Genomic DNA, 18,445 nt, shown 5'->3' on the forward strand with positions numbered 1-18,445 from the left:
CGCTGGCGAATCAGCCTTTGCCGAACACAGCTCAGGCCTGCTGGAGGCCTCGTATCACCCGCGGCATCAGAAGGATACAATCAGGGGGCGCCCGGATGAATCCGTCGGTTAAGCGTCCGACTCTCGATTTCAGTTCAGGGCATGGTCTCACGGTTCGTGGGTTCGAGCCCCACATCAGGCTCTGCACTGATGGTGCGGAGCTTGCTTGGGATTCTCTTTCCCTCTCTCTTTGTCTTTCTCTCTCTCTCTCTCTCTCTCTCTCTCTCTCTCTCTCTCTCCCAAAATAAATACATAAACTTTGGGGAAAAAAAGGATACAACCTGCAGACAGGAATAAAGGGCACTGGGGCATGTGATCGGACACAATCACCAGCTTCGGGAGAGACCTGTGTCTCGGGACTCCGTCAGCCCCGACACCCCTGCTGCGGCCAGTCGCTCCCTTCCAAGCCATCTTTCGCCCCATCCTCTATAAATCATGACCAAAACTAGCTGCAGTGTGTGATGTTAACGGTCAGAACTAAGTCCCATTCGAGGCCTCTGACAGAGGCTGTGTTTGCTACTTTCCTTATCTATTAGAAAGGAAAAATGGGAAACCAGCATGGATGTGCCCGGACTTATTCCGACCCTATGAGGTGCCACCCCCGTTTCCCTGCCGTTGCAGTGGGCTGACCCCACCTCCCTGAAGGCTCATTGCCAGGTGCAGAAGGACACAGCAACAGGCAGTCACTCCTGCCAGGAGCCCCAGGCCACGGGCTGCCTCAGAAACATCTGCTACACAAACAAGCAAAGCCCTGTCACACTCGTGGCTCCTGGCGAGCCTCAGCTTCCTCATCTGCAGGGAGAACCCCGCGAGCCCAGCCCAGTACCCCTTCGACCTCCCCTCGGGCCTCCCCGCCCACCTGGTCACCCCTCCCCGAATGCTGCCCTCAACACCCTGAGGCCACCCAGGCTTCCCAGATGCGTCCAGCCATGGGGACCCTCCTTCCTGCTTCTTCCAGCTGACAGTCAGCAAACCAGGGAGGGGCAGGTAGGGATGATGTAGGGGAGACAGGTGTCTCAGATGGATATGGGACTCCTTCCTCCCCACGAAGCCACTCCACACCACTGGTACCCAGGATGCAGAAAGCACCGGCCAGCATGCGAGTAAATGAACACCTTTCAAAGTCAGACGTCCTTGGCTGGGTCAGTCCAGTGCCCCAATCACCCCCTCCTCACTCCTGGGCCTCCCTGGATGCTTCCAAGCTGCCATTTTCATCAAGGCAAGTAAGACACCAATGCAAGTATATTTAGCCAGGGAAAAAGGGAGCCTGCAGACCTATTCAAAAGTCACCAGAGGCCTGGTCTGTAGGAGGAGGGAGGAGGGATCAAGGTTGCAACTGAAAAGAAGAAAATTAGAAGACTTCCCTGTTTTTATTCTGCTCCCGCTGGCAACGGCTGCTGTGCCTGGAGGCCTCGGGGACGCGGCAGGTGAGACCTATAGGGGGACGGGCTGCCAAATGATCTCCCTATAGGGGGAGAGTGGCAAACGATCCCTCCTGGCTGCCGCCTCCTGATTCTGGGTCAGATCATTCCCCCACCTGGGCAAGCACTCGCACAGTGAGGGCCAGAGGCTAGAAACTGGACCACTATGGGTCCTCAAGGCCCCAGAGCAGCAAAAACCAGGCAAACAAATAAACCAACCAAGTGGCACTGGTTTGGCTGCACGCGAAGGGGCCAGGTTGCGCCCGGAGATGACCCAGGCACCTAGAACTTCACCAAGTCCTTCCAGGATCTCTGAGTCTCTGAAGACCTGGTCCAACTGCCTCATCGTACAGGTAGGTAAACTGAGGCTCAGGCAGAAATCAAGGCAGAAAGGAAACCACGAGGAGGGAGAAGTCCAGGAAGCCAAAAAGATTTACATGAAAACACCTGCACGATCCTAACACATAAACACAAACCGCTTCAGGAAGAAGGTGTAAGTGGTGACCTCTAAAGACGGAGGGCGGCCAGGGGCGGGCACAGAGCTTGCCATCCAAACCTGCCAGATGACGGACACAAGCCGAGACTGTCGGGTGTCCGGGACGCCCAGTCAGCTGAGGAAGACCTTTCCATCTCCCCCGACACTGCTGTGTCCTGTGTGCAGCTGCCTGATCATGAGCAAGCATTATGTTCACCTTGTGGTTCTTGTTATCGTTGAAGGCTTCATGGAGGAACTTCACGAACTCTCCTACTGTGGTTATTGGTCTTTCCTGGGGCTGTGGACCACTCTAAAAGCTATGGGTCACGTCCCAGGAAAAATGCACGAGTACACAGTCATTTCAGGGGCCCCGGGGGTTCCTGAACCCTGCCATGGACCCTGGTGAATGCACCTGCGGACAGGTCAGCACAGGGGAGAGGGCAAAGCTGATCCTGAAGGCAGTGGGGGCTGCTGAGGGGCCAGAAGAGACATCTCCCTCCTAAAATAAAGTCCCAGGCCAGGAGGTTCCAGGGTGCCTGCTTGGGCCAAAGTTTCAGGGGAGAAGGCGGCAGAGCCAGGGGGGCCGGCTGCTCCCCCTCTGCCCTCCCTCACGCCCAGACTTTGGGTTGCACCAGAAACAAGGGGTCTTTCCGTCGGCGTTTCCCACAGCACGTCGGCACCACACGTTGGGGAGCGGATCACGCCGTCCACAACCTGGCTGGCACTCACTGGAGCAAGGTCTTAACTCCGCAGAAAGGGATTAAGGTCTCTGTGGAGGGAAGGGCAAGATGAAAGGCGCCAGGCTCAGACCACCCTCAGGGTGGGGAGGGCAGGGAGCACCGCCAGGGCATCCTGATCACTCTCCGGGAGCCGCCCTCTGCCCTCAGCAGGACCCAGGCTCACAGGACATGCCCTCAGGGGGGCAGGGAAGGCAGCAGCAGGTCTTCGGGGAACCTCCAGGTTACCGACGTCAGGGATCCTCCACCTGCCATAACTCCTACGTCCACACCGTCTGCATTACCGGAGTAGGACGGCTTACCAGGAGCTCTCCTCTGAGCCTCCCGGCCCCCAAGGTCAGAGAAGGGAGAACATCAGCCCCTCATTCCAGGGTGAGGCCCTCGCAGGGGACAAGAGAGAGAGCTCCACCCGGCTGTGATCACACCAGTATCACCCTGACCACCTCCACCCACCAGCTTACACACACCAGCGGGGGTGTGGACCAGGACAAGCGTGGCAAGGGCACGAGGAGGCACAGCGAGCCACGAGGCCAACCCCAGAGCCCGAGGTGTGGCACCCGTGGTCGCACCTGCCAGGGACTGGCCGCAGGAATGACCCACAGCTGGACACAGGCAGCTCATTTAAGCGCAAGAGTTGAGGTGATGAGGCGGCCTGCTACCTGCCACGGCCACGGCCATGGCCACAGCCGCGGGAATCAACGGCTCAAATTTGGTTAACCAAGCCCGGGCAGGTGAGCAGCCTCTCCAGAAAGCTCCCTAGATGGAGGGGAGGGGACAGGAGGGAACAGCGGCTGGCCTAAGTCCATTCCACGCTGCCACCCTGCCCGGCCCCGCCCCACTCCACTCCACTGTTTTAAAAGCCATTTTCTTTGTTTCCTGATCCTGCAGGCCTCTTGGCCTCGTTTTGAGGATAAGAAGCTGGTGGCTGGGCTCTGCAGGGAGACCTCTAGAGCCTCCTGGAGCCGTGTGGCCTCTCGGAGCTTGGGTTTCCTGCACACGCATGTGAACCCATGCGTAAGGCCACCAGCTGCAGTGGCTTCCAGGGCTGTAGGGCCACCACCAGGATCCTGGCTCAAGGATTCCAAGTAGACAAGAGCAGCTGGTCACACATCCCATGACTGGCCACCTCCCGGGGCTGCCCCAAGCCTCAGAGGAAGGGCAGGATTTGGGCGGGTACAGGAGTTAGGAAAGAGCGATCCTGCCAGCGGCAGCCCCGCGGGCCCACTGTATCCCTGAAGGATGCAGAGGGGGGACAGGAGGGAGCCCCAACACCATGCTCAAGCATCAGCGCTTCCTTCTGGGGCCAAGTGAAAAGTCATACGGCCCAGCGAGGAGCTGTCTGAATCAGCACCGCCCAAGAGAACTCTCTAGAATGACAGAAAGATTCCTTTTCTGCATTGTCAACAGGTGCAAGGCACTTGCAAGGGGGCTAAGGTGACTCAGGAACTGAAACTTTCCATGGTACTTAATCTTAATTAAACGGAACTGAAGCAGTCACTTGTGGCCAGTGCAGCTCGGGGCTCGAGCCAGGAAACCTTGGAGCAGGGTGGCCACCGGTGAGGCAGAGGCTACGGGCACACAGGTGAGGGAGGAAGGGACCCAAACCCAAAGAACAGAGTCGATGGGATGGTGACTGGTAGGCCACTGGAAGCCCAGGCTCAAGACAGCAGCAAGAGGTGACAGAGAGACTAGGGGGCTTAGCGCAGCACAGGTGGGGTCGGAGAGCCAGAAGCTCCTATCAGAGAAGATGGAGGTAAGCAGCCCACCCTGTTCTAGAAAACAAGCCCAGAGTGGGCATCAAACACCACCCACACATCAGGACAAGAGGCCACTGGGCAAAGCCAGAGTCACCTTTCCAGGGCAGGCCTGCCGGGGACCAAGAAGCAGCCAGTGGGGGGTGGGGAGGAGGCAGGCCGGCCTGGGGCTGGGGTGGAGGGGGGGGCAGGCAGGATGACAGAAGGGAGAGGATTTTGTTCACTGCTTTGGACTAGGAAACATGAGCCTGTTTGCAGGGGAAGGAGCACAAGAGGAAGGAGACAATGGTGCAGGGAGGTCCCACAGGAGGGGCTGGGAAAGGAGGGAGAGAGGAGGGCGTCCCGGCCAGCCAGGACAGACGGCGCTGAGACAGGGACAAAGTCACTGTTCAATTTGCTGTCCAGGTATAAAAGTGGGGTGTGCACACTCCAGAAAATACGGAAAAGACAGAAAAAAGGAGAAAGGGCAGGCGGGGAGCGTCCCATTGTCCCCGCAGCTACGAGGGACGCTGGGCAGCCGGGAAATGGAGCCTTCTGAGAGCTCTGGCACAGGCAGCCGGAACCCACCACAAAGGGCCACTCCCAGAGCGGGCTCATTAGGCAGAGGAGCCGGTGCCGCGCTCACTCGGTGACAGGCGGGCACATTCAGGGCCCGTACACAATCAGGCCCTTGTGGGGGGCGGGGGGCGGGTGCTCCGGGAGCCTCTGATTCCAAGACAAGAGCGTGCCTCCTTATTGCCTTACAGCCCGGGAGACGGAAAGACTGATTTGGGGAGACAAAGAGACGCTTCCCCTGACAGGGGATGGGCTATTTTTGGAAATGGGTCGACGCTTCTCCATAGAGGTGATGTCAGTGCCACAAGGCCTTGCCTGCATCTGTCCCCTCGAATGCAGCCTAAAGAGGCCCCCAAGCCCATCGGGGGTGGGCCAGCACCCCACAGTGGGGGTGCTGAAGGCCACGCCTGGCAGCCCGATACAGGAGGAGGGGAGCAAGTCTAGTGCATCCAGGGCTGGAAATGCACATCCAGCTTCACACCCAGTTTCCCGCTCCTGCCAGGCAGCTCCCCCCCACACCCCCCGCCGCCACCCAGGGCATCCACACAGCAAAGGTCAGCAAGGGAGACACAAGCAGGCCTCTCTCTCCCTTCCTGCTAACAGGAGCTGACACCAGCCTCCCCACCCCAATCGGCCAGGCTCTGCGACGCCCCAGCCGCCCCAGCCGCCTCAGCATGGGGCAGCGGCTGCCCCTGGCCCACCTGCTGACAGGCCATCTTAAGCTTGGGCGGCCCCAGCAGGCCCAGTGGCTTTTCTCCTGAGCTTCCCACAGGGCTCCGGCTGCCCAGCAGAATGCCCAGGGAAGCCTGCCCAACCACTGAAGCCTCCAGAACCAACTGGGCCCATCCCTGGGGGCAGGTCCAGGCACTGGCATTGTTTAAAGTTCCCCGAGCGATACCTAATACGCAGCCACGGTTAGGAACCACCGGTAAAAGCGTGTATTTTTTGGTAATTTGTTAAGGGAGACAGGGAAGGGAGAGTATGCGAGCCCCCACCCTCAAGGGGGAGGGTTGTTTTTTTTTTTTTTTTTTTTTTTTCCTAAAGTAACTGAAGGCCATTTGGTGCCAAATGGAGCAAATGGGGTTGGGGGGAGGGGCAGGTGGCCAAAGTACATTTAAAGCAACAAGAGGGTCACATCGTGAGGTGCCTCCCCCCACCCCCAGTCCTCTCCCGATGTACACGGAGCACCCACAGCATGCCAGTGGGGGGAGGAGGCTGTGGACCAGGCAGAGACAGGACTGCCCCACAAGGAAACCTCACCTTGTCCCGAGCCAACCCCACACCGGGGCACTGGGACCCAGCATGGTCTCCCAGCGCCAAACCCGTTACCTAGCCTCAGAAGAGGAGATCGGATGGCAAAGGGAGGTAATCCCATCGGCCCTGCACGAAAACAGGCTGGCCGGGCAGGAGTCTCAGCCTCAACCAGTGCTGGACAGGGCACCTCTGTCACCCCAGGTGCTCAACTGTGAGACTTGCCCCAAGCTGAGCACCAACCACCGGACCTGGCACAAAACCACCAAGACGACCGAAGACAGGCAGGAGGCCCTTCCCTTGAGCCTCTGTCCATTGTAGAAACTGAGTCAGGGGGCTGGAGAAGGCTAGGGTCTCTGGGACTCTCAACACAGTCCACCCAAGCCCCCCATCTTTCAAATGAGAAAATGAGGGCCTGGAGAGAAGGCTGTCACTTGCACACAGTGGGGTCAGAAGTGGGCGGAAGCCGCTGATTGTGTCTGTGTGGTCCGAGGCACAGAACGGTGCTGGGTGGCACATTGTGCCCCCAAATCCCCAGATGTGGGGAGCACGTCAGCTGACGGGGCCACTGATGACGGGGGTCTGTGGCCCTTTCCTTCCAGCTTCCCCATCAGCCGGAGGCCTTTGCCATTTGCTGTTTCCTGAACTCAAAGACGAGCACCTTCCCGTTTCTGTTACAATGTGGGGTGCTTCCTAGAACGAATGTGTGCGTTCACTGTAGGGTCTTCCCCTCCCTACAAAAGCCGTTGTTAAGTGCACAGGGCATCTGCGACTGATGGTATCTCAGGGCGGAGGAAATGCCGTGCCTGGGAAAGCCGGAAACCTCTGACAAACTGCCGGGAGTCCTAAGGCACTGGCAGAGAGCTGGAAGGGAAAGGGGACCCGCCCCAGGGCTCGGCCACACAGAGCTGGGGCCCCCAGTCCATCATCTGTCTATCTCAGAGCCTGTGTGGCCAGGACCCTGGTCCTCTTGACTCACAGCCTTGGCACAGAGGGGCAGGTTCCAAAACTGTCTTTTGAGTGGAACTTAAACACGCCTGGCATGGTGCTAAGAGCCTCCCGGCTCCCACAGCAAGGAGAAGGCCTGCTGGGCCCCACTGGGAACCCAGCTTTGCTGAGGAAAAGGCTCAGAGGGGGTGTGGCAAGTCATACGGGGTCAGGTGTGGGCATGGCGGGGGGGGGGGGGGGGGGGGGGTGGCGGGCAGGAGCTCCAGTCCACAAGGCCTTGGAACCTGCCCGGCCACACGTGCCCAGGTGGCCCTCTCTGCCTGATGTGATTTTTTCATCATGCCCCTTTCAGTCCCAGAAGCGCCTGGGCTTTCAACCCCTTCGGGGTGCTAGCAGCTCAGCAGAGGGGGTGGCTAAGATCAGGAGCTAAGCTGAGCCCCAAAGGTGCAGCAGGTTAGTACAAGCAGAAGAGACCAGGGAAGAGTCTAGGCTTGGCAGAAGGAACACCTGGCGCCCAGGCACATCTGGTTCAGGGGGATGGAGGGTGACTGGGGAGGGCAGGGCTGGGGGTTGGGTAGTGGACAAGCTGGGGCAGGTGGGATCTGTGAAGCCCCTCCCACTGCACCTGCACTCCCCTCCCCAAGTCCCTGGGTTGGGTTTTTCTTCAGGCTGTAGGCAATTCCAGCTGTGACCTTTTCTGATGGGCTTTCCCTAGGGGACCCAGAGTCATCTGTTAGTGGTCCACTTAACAAACCTTTACACAGCAACATCCCTTCCCTTTCTCCTGCTCCCCACTTAAAGAATACACAGGGGCGCTCCGGATTCTGGGTCTCCCTCTCTCTCTGCCCCTCTCCCACTCACACTCCATCTCTCTCTCTCTCTCTCAAAAATAAACATTAACAAAAAGCTTTTAATAAAAACACTTTAAAAATTTTTTGAATAGTTTAATAGATAAAAAATAGAGAATCCACAGTGCTCCACACCCCCTGTTCAAACACCACGCACAGGGTGAGCCCAAGAACATTTACAGGCAAATCAATAAAACTCCTGAGCTTTCTGCCCTGCTCCCTGGAGAGCTGGGGACCATTACAAGGACTCGTTCAAGAGCAGGCATCCACCACTACTGGGTGACCCAGCTCCAAACCTGCCCCAGAGCCCTCCACCCACCCGCCCCTGCCAACGCACGCGGGCACGGGACAGTAGCAGGGGAATGTGTGACAGCAGCAAGTTCTAGGCGCTTACCAGGAGGGGGACCATTCCTGACTTTTCACCATCAAAGGAGCATCCCACCCCTTTAGCAGACAAGCTTGTTCTGTCACCAAGCCTTTGGGGATGGCACCTGGGCACCCTTGTCACCCGGCTCCAGGAAGACGGAACTGCCTGCTTCCCAGCTCTGAAATGCCAGAATCATCCCTGCATGGCTCCTGGGCACCCAGGTTGTAGGCGTGGGCAGAGAGTGGCAGTGGGCTGTGCCTTTTCCATGAGCGGATTCGGAACAAGGCCACAGCCAAGGGAGGGCAAGCCCCCACCAGCTCAGGACTGCCTGACCCTAGAAGTCACAAGGAGGAAGACAGGGGCTGGGCCAAAGCCTTGCTTTGGAGCAGACCCTCCCGGTCTGAGAACCTGCAGGGAAGGTTCTCTCCTGTGGCCACTATCACCATGGCCACCTTGGAGGCTCCAGGCTTCCTCCCTTGCTGTCCCCAGCCCCGCCATGACAGCCACCGGATGAATGCGACGGAATTGCCACGCCCCGAGCCAGACCACATGAATCACCGTGTGCGTGGCACCCATAACTCAGAGTAACCACTCAATAAACGTGTGCCCGTGTCGTCCTTCCTGCTTGAAGGGCAAACTCTCTCAACAACCCGGCCCCGCCCTTCTGCCCCCCAAATATTCTCCACTCTTCTCTACCCGCTGTTCTCCACTCACGCAACCGCACCCCCAGAGCTGTCGGGGGTATCCCGCTGCAGTGGGGTCAGAAACGCCCTTTACCCGGTTTCCAGGCTGTGGCCGGCACACCTCCCCCGCTGGGGAGCCGCCCACCTCCAGAGCCACCGGGGTCCTCCTGGACCTCTCGGTCCTTGTCTCCGTGGGCGCCAAAGGCTGGATGGCTGCAACCGTGGGGCTCCCTCCCCCAGAGGCTGGACACAGCACCCCCTGGGCTGACAGCCCTCCCTGCCCTACAGCAGCAGCAACGCGGCCCCGAGGCTCTTCTTCTCTGGGCTCCACGTTTCAGTTCTTTCAGTTCACCGGAGGAGGCGTCCAGACCCAGGGCTGCCCCAGCTCCTCCCGGGCTCTGGGCACTGGCGGTCAGACCCACCTGCGGACCTCATGCTGCCGTATTCCTGCTGAAATGCTGTCTCCCTTGTGTCCAACTAGGCAAGGGCTCACTTGGCTCTGATGAGAGGCGGGTACAAGGCTGTCCTCGCAAGCACGTGGCAGGGGTCCCCCGTCCCCCCCCCCCCCCGAGGCGGCAAATCTGCAGGGGTCCGGGTGACAGTGGAAGGCCGCCGAACCCACCCTTGGAGGCCCAGCTCTGGGACCAGGGTGTTACCATCCTCAGGACGGGTGAGGAAACTGAGGCTTAGGGGCTCAGTGAGCAGGTGGCAAGGTGAGGCTTCACCGGGCACTGAGTGCTCCAGCCGGGGGGTGGGGGGAGAAGAACTAACCGGTGGAAGACGGTCACGTCACACAGTTCCCACGCCTCACTGTGCCCCCCGCTCCCCTCAACCCAAAGGCTGGTAACAGCCTCCCACTTTGCAGATGAGAAAACAGAGGCCCACAAAGGTTCCGGAACTCGCCTAAGGTCCCAGGCGTCCAGTTCTCTGTGCTGATGACACCGACAAGCATGGGGTGGAAAATCCCCACGGGTGGAAAAGGCAGATTACGAGCAGCAGAGGATTTCCTCGCTAATCATGCTGCTCTGGGGACAATATCATAACCCAAGTTGTGTGCCAGGGGCTCGGAGGCCGGGCCACGGTGAGGGGGTCTGGTGGGGTCACCACGGCAGAGGGGAGGCCAGCCTGGGAGAGACGCGAGGGAAGGAAAACACAAGAAGCGAGGAAGGACTCCCCGCGAAGAGAAGCCTGCACTGTGCCCACACCCCCCGTTTTACGGATCTCCATGAGCCGTGCTGGCTCACACAGGCACACAGGAGAGCAGGGATGAGGCAGCGGGTCTGGCTTCCCCAGAAGAGGTGCCACACCTTTGCTACACAGGTCTAGGCTCTGGAGCTGCCCCCGGCCCTGTGTCCATCTGCCAGGGACCAAGCTCTTGGAGGCCTTCCATTGCTGGTGGGGCCTCCCATGGGAGTCTCTCCTAGCCCGACAGAGACAGAACGTCCCGGGCCAAGGGACAGCACACACAGAGTGGCAGGCCCAGACTCTGACACAGGAGACCCAACATGGACCCTAGGTCCCCCAAGCGGTCGCGTGGGACCTGGAGCAAGTCACCGCTCCTCTCCAAGCCTCAGTTTCCCCATCTACAATATGGGACCATTTGGGGGCTCTGAGCATAATGGAGTCAGGGCTGGGAAGGTCTTTCTGGTAAACTGTAAAGTGCTGGGGACACCCTGGCCTTCCCCAGGGCCACCTACCAATAAGCCTCTTAGGGTCAGCCTTCCTTTTGTGCCTGGCCCTGGGGACCTGACACCCCAAGGCCCCGGATGGAAGGTCAGGGTCAGGTTGGGGAGGGAGGGGGAAAGGCTAATCTAACCCACCCCATTGTCTTCGCTGACCTTTGCTCCCAGACCTAGCTGGGTGGAGGAAAAGCCGTCTTCTTAGTGATCCTGCCCAGGAGGTACTGAGCTGGGAGGCCCCTAATAAAAGACCTATTCAGGGCCTTTTTTCAAGGTCCAGACCACCCTCACTCCATCCTCCCTCGAAATCAACAAAAAACACAAGCAGGAGAATAAATCCATCTTATTCTGAGAAGCTGAAATTTTTCACCCAAACTTTTCAAAGTAAACAGGGCCCATACAAAGGCTGCCGGAGGTCCTGATTTCCCTAGGTTAGTTAAAGGGGAATGGGCAAGGGTGTGCCTGGGGAGGGCAGGATGTGGATACAGGGACTTGGGGGGAGGGGGGGGAAGCAAGGGTGGGGGAGGGGTGGGAGGGAAACTGTTGAAAATGCTTTTGTCTGAGGGCGCCTGGGTGGCTCAGTCTGACTTCAGCCTAGGTCATGATCTAGCTGTTCCTGAGTTCAAGCCCCTCATGGGACTCTGTGCCGACAGCTCAGAGCTTGCAGCCTGTTTCAGATTCTGTCTGTCTGTCTCTCTCTCTCTGCCCCTCCCCCCACTCACTCTGTCTCTCTCTCTCTCCCTCTCAAAAATAAACATTAAAAAAATTCTTTTAAAGATAAAAGAAAATGCTTTTGCTTGAAAGTTATCAGTTCAAGGGGGCAAATATGACTTTCTTGAGTTTGGGGTTCTCCTACCTCATTTGCCCCGCATGAGTACAGCAAAGAACATTCCAGTCCGGACTTCAATCAGCACAGCCCAGACCTTGGTCAAAAACAACCTGGGAAAAAGGCCTGTTTGCATATGCATTCTGGGCTGCCAGGCCCCACCCAGCCAAGGGCAGCCAGGAATCAGGTGGGCCACAGCAGCCTTCCTGGGCATCCCCCCCCCCCCCACACCCTGACCCCGGCTGCAGGCACCCGGCTACTTCCAAGGTAACTACAGGGCCACAGTCCCCATCTGAGCAGGTGCTATGGTCTCAAAGGTCCAGGCGAGCTGTCTAAACAGCAGAGTTTTGAAGAGAACACCAAAGTCTGCCTGGCAGGCCCCTTTGCAAAGGGGTCCCTTTTGTTTTTTCATGAGGAGCCTGGGAAGAAATACACAGCACAAGGATTCGGACAACTGCAGAGACTCACTGTGTGCAGATCCTGACCTCCCTCGACCTCGATGGATAAAGGGGATGCTCTGGGTTTTGCCCCGCTTTGCAGAAAAGCAGAGAGAGGCTCAGAGAAGTTAAGTAACTTGTCCCAGAGACCAGGAGGAGGCAGATTCGAATGAAGACAGTCTGACCCCTCCGGGTAATAGGGTTATCAACCATCTGCTCTGTGGTCACCGATAAGGAAGTGACACTTCCCAGAATGTCAAACGAGAGCAAACCAGGGTCGCGAGTCAACAATGTCTGTTAAGAGTCCTGGCAGGACGGCCCTCACTTGGCCTGAGCCGTGGACGACCCCCGCCCGGCAACCCACACCTCCCCCTGCAGCCTCCCCCCACCAGGTAACTGGTGCTAAGACACTTCCAATCTCCACTGCTTTCCCAGACAATGCTCAGAACCTCTCTCAGCCTCCACTTGCTCGTCTGAAAATGGGGCTAATACTGCTTCCCAGGGTCCTCATGAGGATGAACAGAGACCAAGTATGTAAGGCAGAAGCCCAGTCTCCACCGCACTGTCTCCACCACCCAGACTGAGGCTTTTTATCTTTCCCATCTCCTCCAGCCCCGGCCCCCCACGTAAAACTACAGATCCGAGCACAGAAAGGCAGTTTATCTTTAAGAGATAGAGAGTGAGCAGGGGAGGAGCAGAGAGAGAGAGAGAGAGAGAGAAAGAGAATCCCAAGCAGGCTCCACTCTGCCAGCAAAGAGCCTGACACGGGCTCAATCTCACAATGGTGAGATCATGACCTGAGCCGAAATTAAGAGTCGGATGCTCAACCAGCTGAGCCACCCAGGTGCCCCCAGAAAAGTAGTTTTGGTTTTTTTTTTAATTTTTTTTTTCAACGTTTATTTATTTTTGGGACAGAGAGAGACAGAGCACGAACGGGGGAGGGGCAGAGAGAGAGGGAGACACAGAAGCGGAAACAGGCTCCAGGCTCTGAGCCATCAGCCCAGAGCCCGACGCGGGGCTCGAACTCACGGACCGCGAGATCGTGACCTGGCTGAAGTCGGACGCTTAACCGACTGCGCCACCCAGGCGCCCCCAGAAAAGTAGTTTTTAAGAGAAGGGACTTTCCTTGTTTCCAGGCATCCTATTCACATTGTTGGGAGAATTTATCTCAAGGCCACGCAGAACTTCAAGAGACAAAAGTAAACACCAACCTGTCTGCAGCTGAAGCCAGTGAAAGTATTTGCTGAATTTGTGTTTCACCTAACACAGAGCCCTGCCACAAGATCTGTGGCTCGCCTGTTCCCAGAGAGCTTGGGACTTGGGGGCTGGGGGGGGGCGGGGGGGGCGGACTCTGCAGGAAACTCTACACCTCAGCTCCCACGCACCCCCTGGTCCCCGGCTCGGGCATCATCCACCGCTATGGTTGAACACTGAGCCAGGCAGGGGCCGCGTCTCTGTGTCCAAAGCAGGACAGAACTTCCCTGCAAGCACACAGCAGCACCCAGCACTTCGGTGCAGTGTGCTCAGGGCCACTCTTTCCCAAGTGTCATTGATGACGCAGCTGAAAACCAGAAACGTTTCATTTCCCAGCCGCACGGCTGCAGCGATCCCTCCCTGCACTTGGGAGAAACTGAGGCCCAGAAATCTGCCCCTCCCAAGGCGCCCAAGGCGGCAAGGCCAGAGAGGCTGGGACTCCTGAGTCCCTAGATCCAAGAAACCGCGACAAATTAATCCACCCACTGGCCTTAAGCAGCAGGCTGGGGTGGGAAATGGGGGTGGGTACAGAGTTACAAAGGGAAACCTGAGTTGCTAATCAGTAACAAAATATCCCTCTCAACCCAGTCCTGCTCTGAACTGGCAGGCTCCGAAGGTAAATAAAGGAAAAACTGTGCTGTGCTAGCTCTCCCCACCTCCATGTGGCCAGTGCCCACCCCAACACCCACAGAGGCCACTTGGCCCCCATCAAACCAGAGAGGGAGCGTCCCTCCTCCACTCAGGCGTTACTCTGGGGAAGGACAGTCATTTAAAGCCCAGACACATTTTCTCTGAACTAGGAAAGCCTTCAAAGAAAACCAGAAAGGGCTGTTTAATCTCCACCTTCAGGCAAATAGTTCAGGCAGCACAATGCCACCACAACTGGGAGCCAAGCCACCAAAAATGTGGAAGAACGAGGAGACAGGGAGAGCCACGGATCAGAGCGCTGGGAACAGAAGCCGCTGCTCAAGCTGGGGGCCCAGCAGCCACCGGGCCACCGTGGAAGACAGTAGCTGAGCTTTCCTGAGGCCAAAGGTCCTCCACCCACACCCGGGCCACCTACCACTACTACACTTCCTGCACGGCGACCCACAGTTTACAAATCCCTTGGGGGAGCTTTATCTCCACCTCAGATCCACAAGACGGAGGAAAACTCCATTCCACAGATAAAGGCACAGAGGTAGGCAGAGGAGAAAAGCCAGGATCCATTCCAAGCACATATCCCTCTGGAAAGCCTTAGAGTCTCGGTTCAGGAAGGTCCCTCCTCCTTGAGTCCAGGACTGATGGCACACCAGAAAGGCTCTCAGCCCCGGGGGCCCCTGGCCCCAGCTGCCTGGGAGTCGCATCGCACTGCCCGGCTCTTTCTCAGCCACCAAGGCAGCGAGAGGAGCCCAGCTGCAATTCCGGTGGGCACGCACGTGGATGCTGCCCAGGTCTGGGGTTGCCTGCTGCCCCAAATGAGACGGGAAATTCAGCTGTACTGGAAGAGGCTTTTTCTTTCTCCCCGCCCACCCTAAACTTCCCGCCCCTGGACAAGGATTTCCAGGCTGGGATGAGGCGTCCCTAGCCAGCCTTGCAGCGCCATGCACCAACACTGACAGTTCCACAGGAGGGAAACTTTTCTGGGGTCCGCTGGGACCCCGGCCCGGCTCGGCCCCGCATTCGGAAGCTGGGCAGGGCCACGCCTCCATCCCGTGCCCAGAAAAACACCACCCAAAGCCCCACTGCGCGTGGATGCGGCATCCCCCCAGCCCAGAGTATGGATACCAGCCGGAGGAGGAGTCTGAAGTGGCGACCCACCCTGGGGGTAGGGGCCGTGGGCCTGAGACCCGGGCTCCCGGACCCGCGCGGTCCTTACCGTGCAGGCCGTTGGGGATGCTTCGGTGGTGCGGTGGCGCGGACAGGTCGTCCAGGGACCTGCGCGTGGCTACTGCCTTGCAGTCGGGAGCCTTGTGCGGCCCGGGGGGCAGCAGCGGGGGCGGGACGTGGTGGTGGTGGTCCGGGCTGCCTCCGCTGCCCGCGCTGGACGTGCTGCTGCCGTCGCCCACGTCGCGGGCCCCCGCGCCCGCCGCGCCGCCCGCCAGCGGCCCGCTCAGGCTGGCCTGGCTGTCGATGGAGCTTCGGGAGCCCGCGACGCCGCCGCCGCCGCCGCTGCCGCCCGCGCCGCCCGCGCCGCCCGCCAGCGCCGCGCGCTCCTCGTCCAGCATCAGCACCAGCTCCTTGAGCTCCAGGTTCTCACGCAGCAGGGCCTCCTGGCGCGCCTCGAGCTCGCGCAGTTTCTGCTGCGAGCGGGCCACCTCGTGCCACACGGCGCCGGCCGCGTGGCGCCCGAAGCGCTGCCACTCGCGCGCCAGCTTGCGCCCCTTCTGCCGGTCGTCGTCGAGGAAACAGCAGAGCTCGCGGAGCTCCTGGTTGTCGTCCTGCAGCCGCTGGTTCACGTCCTTGAGGCCGCGGATCTCCAGCAGGTGCTGCTGCAGCCGCCGGTTCACGTCGCGCATCAGGCCGCCGTGCTCCAGCATGAGGCCCACCTTCTCGCCCTCCGCGCGCCGCAGCCGCCGCGCCAGCTCCTCCTTGCTCCAGCGCAGCAGCTCCTCGTCCGGCACCTGGCTCAGCTCCTCCGACGCCGCCGCCGCCGCCGCCGCCGCCGCCGGGGGCTTCGCCATGGCGGGGCCGTCACCGCGGCATCGCCCGCGCCCTCGCCCGGCCGGCGCTCCCCGCGCCGGGGCTGCGCTGGGCCGGTCCGCTCACGGGCAGGGGGCGGCCGGGGGCGCGTGCGGGCCGCCCCGCGCCACCTCGCGCGCCCTCACGCAGCGTCCGCCCGGGCCGCCCGTGAACCGCGGGGGCTCGGGGCTCGGCGAGCTGGGACCGCTGCTGCGTCGGCGGCCGCCGTGCCGGGCGCTCTCCGGGTTCGGGCGAAGCAGGCGGAGGCCCGCCCCCGGCCCAGCTCCCGGAGCCCCGGCCGCCCCGCCCACTCCGGGCGGGGAGGGGGCGGGGCCCCCGGCCGGCCCCGCCTCCGCGGGGAGCGAGGGGACGGGCCGAGGCGCGCCCGGCCCCCGACGTCCCCCCGCGCCGTGCGCCCGCCCGCCCGGCGCCCTGCCAGAGGCGCGTTCGAGCCGCGGTCCCGCCCTCCCGCCCTTCCGATTGGGCCTCCCCGGGGGTGTGTGGGAGGGGCGGGGCGCACGCGGGGGACGCCGAGGAGATGGTACAGTCCAGCCACCCGGCTTCCACCCCCCCCCCCCCTCCCGGAGGTTCAAGTTTCTGCGCCCGGAGGACGCGGCCTCGGCCAATCCCCGGGCTACAGGGCGCTTTTAAAATGCAGGTACGACTGCGGGGAGGGGAACGGTGGGAAAGGTAGGGCAGGGCTTTCCTTAAAGGAGACGCGCGGAAATGGACGCCGAGCCCCCTCCCAAGCCCGCGTCCTCCGCCCGGCCTCCCCCGCCCCAAATAAACAAATGCCCGAGAGGCGGAGGGCAGCTCCGCTTCTCCCTCCCGGGGGCACCAGAGTCCAGCGTAGTCGGAGACACGACGAACAATGGGACTCTGACTCGGAGGTCGCTCTCCCCCGAGGCCGGGCGGCTCTTTGTCCCCTTCCGAGCCCCCGACTCCTCCGCCCCCATCTCCACCCCTGTCCCCTGCTGGAGCCTGCAGAGGCTGCGTTTCCACTCCAGCCCAGGGCTGTGGCTCCTGCGTCTGAGCCCCAAGAGGGCCGGGGCCTCGCCGGCCGTGCCTCGGAGCACGGTCTGTACCCCCTTCGCTGCCCCGAGGGGGCGAGGGCACCGGGAACTTGCCCCCCGCCCGGAGACGCGCTCAGAGCACCACTCCCCCGCCCACCCGATGGCTAGACCCCGGGCTTCAGGGCAGAGTCCGTAATTCCCGAGGTGGAGACCATTGAGAGGATAGAGGAAGATCTCCCAGTGGGGCCTTAACGCCAGGGCGGGGGGGTCGCCGAGCCTGCCACAGAACCCCCTCCCCACCGGTAGCCTCGCCCGACACCCGGGTGTTCCGCCAGCCCGTGAGTCTGTGTCTTTATCCTCGCGTCCCCGTAGCGTGTTTACGGCGCGCCTGCTGCTAGCTGGTCGGAGGGGGGCGTCCCTCCCCCGGGACCCGCGACGAGATAAAACCCGCGCACTCGACTGTGAGCCGCCAAGGCCTGCGGCGCGCGCCCGCGCAGCAGCTGATGTCCCCATTTCCAGTTGCTCAACCCTTCGTTGGACAACTGCGCACCCAGCACCTTCTCTACACCAGTCCTGTTTCAGACGCCCTCCCTGCCCGCCCCCCCCCCCCCTCAGCGGCGGGGAGGTGGTTCCTCGGGGCACGACAGCAGAGGTCACTGCCCTTTTGGGGGGACGTTGCACTCTGTGAGGAGGACTAGAGAGAAGATAATAAACACTAGATAACCATGAGATTGTAATAAGCGCTGTGTAGGGATTAGGACCAGCTGCTGTCACAGAAAGTGGTAATCAGTTACTTTAGATCCCGTGGTCAAGGAGGACCTCTCCGGAGGCGCATCTAAGCCGGGACCTGAGCAGAAAGGACAAAGATAAGGGGGAAGGGCACTCCAGGCAGAGGGACTAGTAGTGCAGAGGCCCTAGGGTTGGCCTGTTACTGGCCTGTCCAAGCAAGGCCAGTGGGCCTGGGAATGGGCCAGGGAAGGGGTGAGGGATGAGGTCAGAGGGGCCAGATCATGCGTGATTCTAGGGCAGCTGGGAAAGCAGTGGGGGGTTAGCACCAGGCAACATGACCTGATTTACCTTTTATAAGAGGCTCACTCTAGCCCATATGTGGAGAAGGGAAGGGGGGAGGTGTTTGGAGAGGTCCAGATTCAGTCCTTTATTCCCCACCCATCCACCCCTCTCTCCAGGTAGATATTCAGGAGGGGGTGGTGGGGAGAGAATGACTCCAAGGAGCATAGCTTTGAGCTATGCTTTTGCTGAGTGAATGCACGACCCGTCAGCACGTGACCAATTGAATCTGAGCCCCTCATTTTGAAGATAAGGAAACTGAGCCCCAGAAGGGAAATGACTTCCCCAAGGCCACTTTTTGTTCATTGATTCACTGAACACACATAGAATAATTAGGTAAGAATTTATACACAAAAGCATGTGTATATGCAATCATCTGCACAACCTTGGGTTAGGCTCTACGGAATGAGCCAACCAGGCCCCCTGAGT

General features: G+C 60.1%; 1 protein-coding gene across 5 annotated transcripts in view; it reads right to left on the bottom strand.

Annotated features, from left to right (window-relative positions):
• Positions 1-16,166, bottom strand: part of CCDC85C (coiled-coil domain containing 85C) — a 78,911-nt gene extending 62,745 nt beyond the window's left edge. For 4 of the 5 annotated variants that reach the window (XM_045452049.1, XM_045452048.1, XM_045452046.1 and 1 more), the window contains exon 1: positions 15,133-16,165. In XM_045452049.1, the coding sequence (XP_045308005.1) occupies positions 15,133-15,937 (805 nt within the window). In that variant the 5' untranslated portion in view covers positions 15,938-16,165. Of the gene's footprint in view, positions 1-15,132 lie in introns of all 5 variants that reach the window. The other variant, XM_045452047.1, reaches the window with a different exon arrangement.
• Between the last annotated feature and the right edge of the window lie 2,279 nt (positions 16,167-18,445).

The sequence above is a fragment of the Leopardus geoffroyi genome, chromosome B3 (genome assembly GCF_018350155.1).
Source record: "Leopardus geoffroyi isolate Oge1 chromosome B3, O.geoffroyi_Oge1_pat1.0, whole genome shotgun sequence".
Lineage (NCBI taxonomy): Eukaryota > Metazoa > Chordata > Mammalia > Carnivora > Felidae > Leopardus > Leopardus geoffroyi.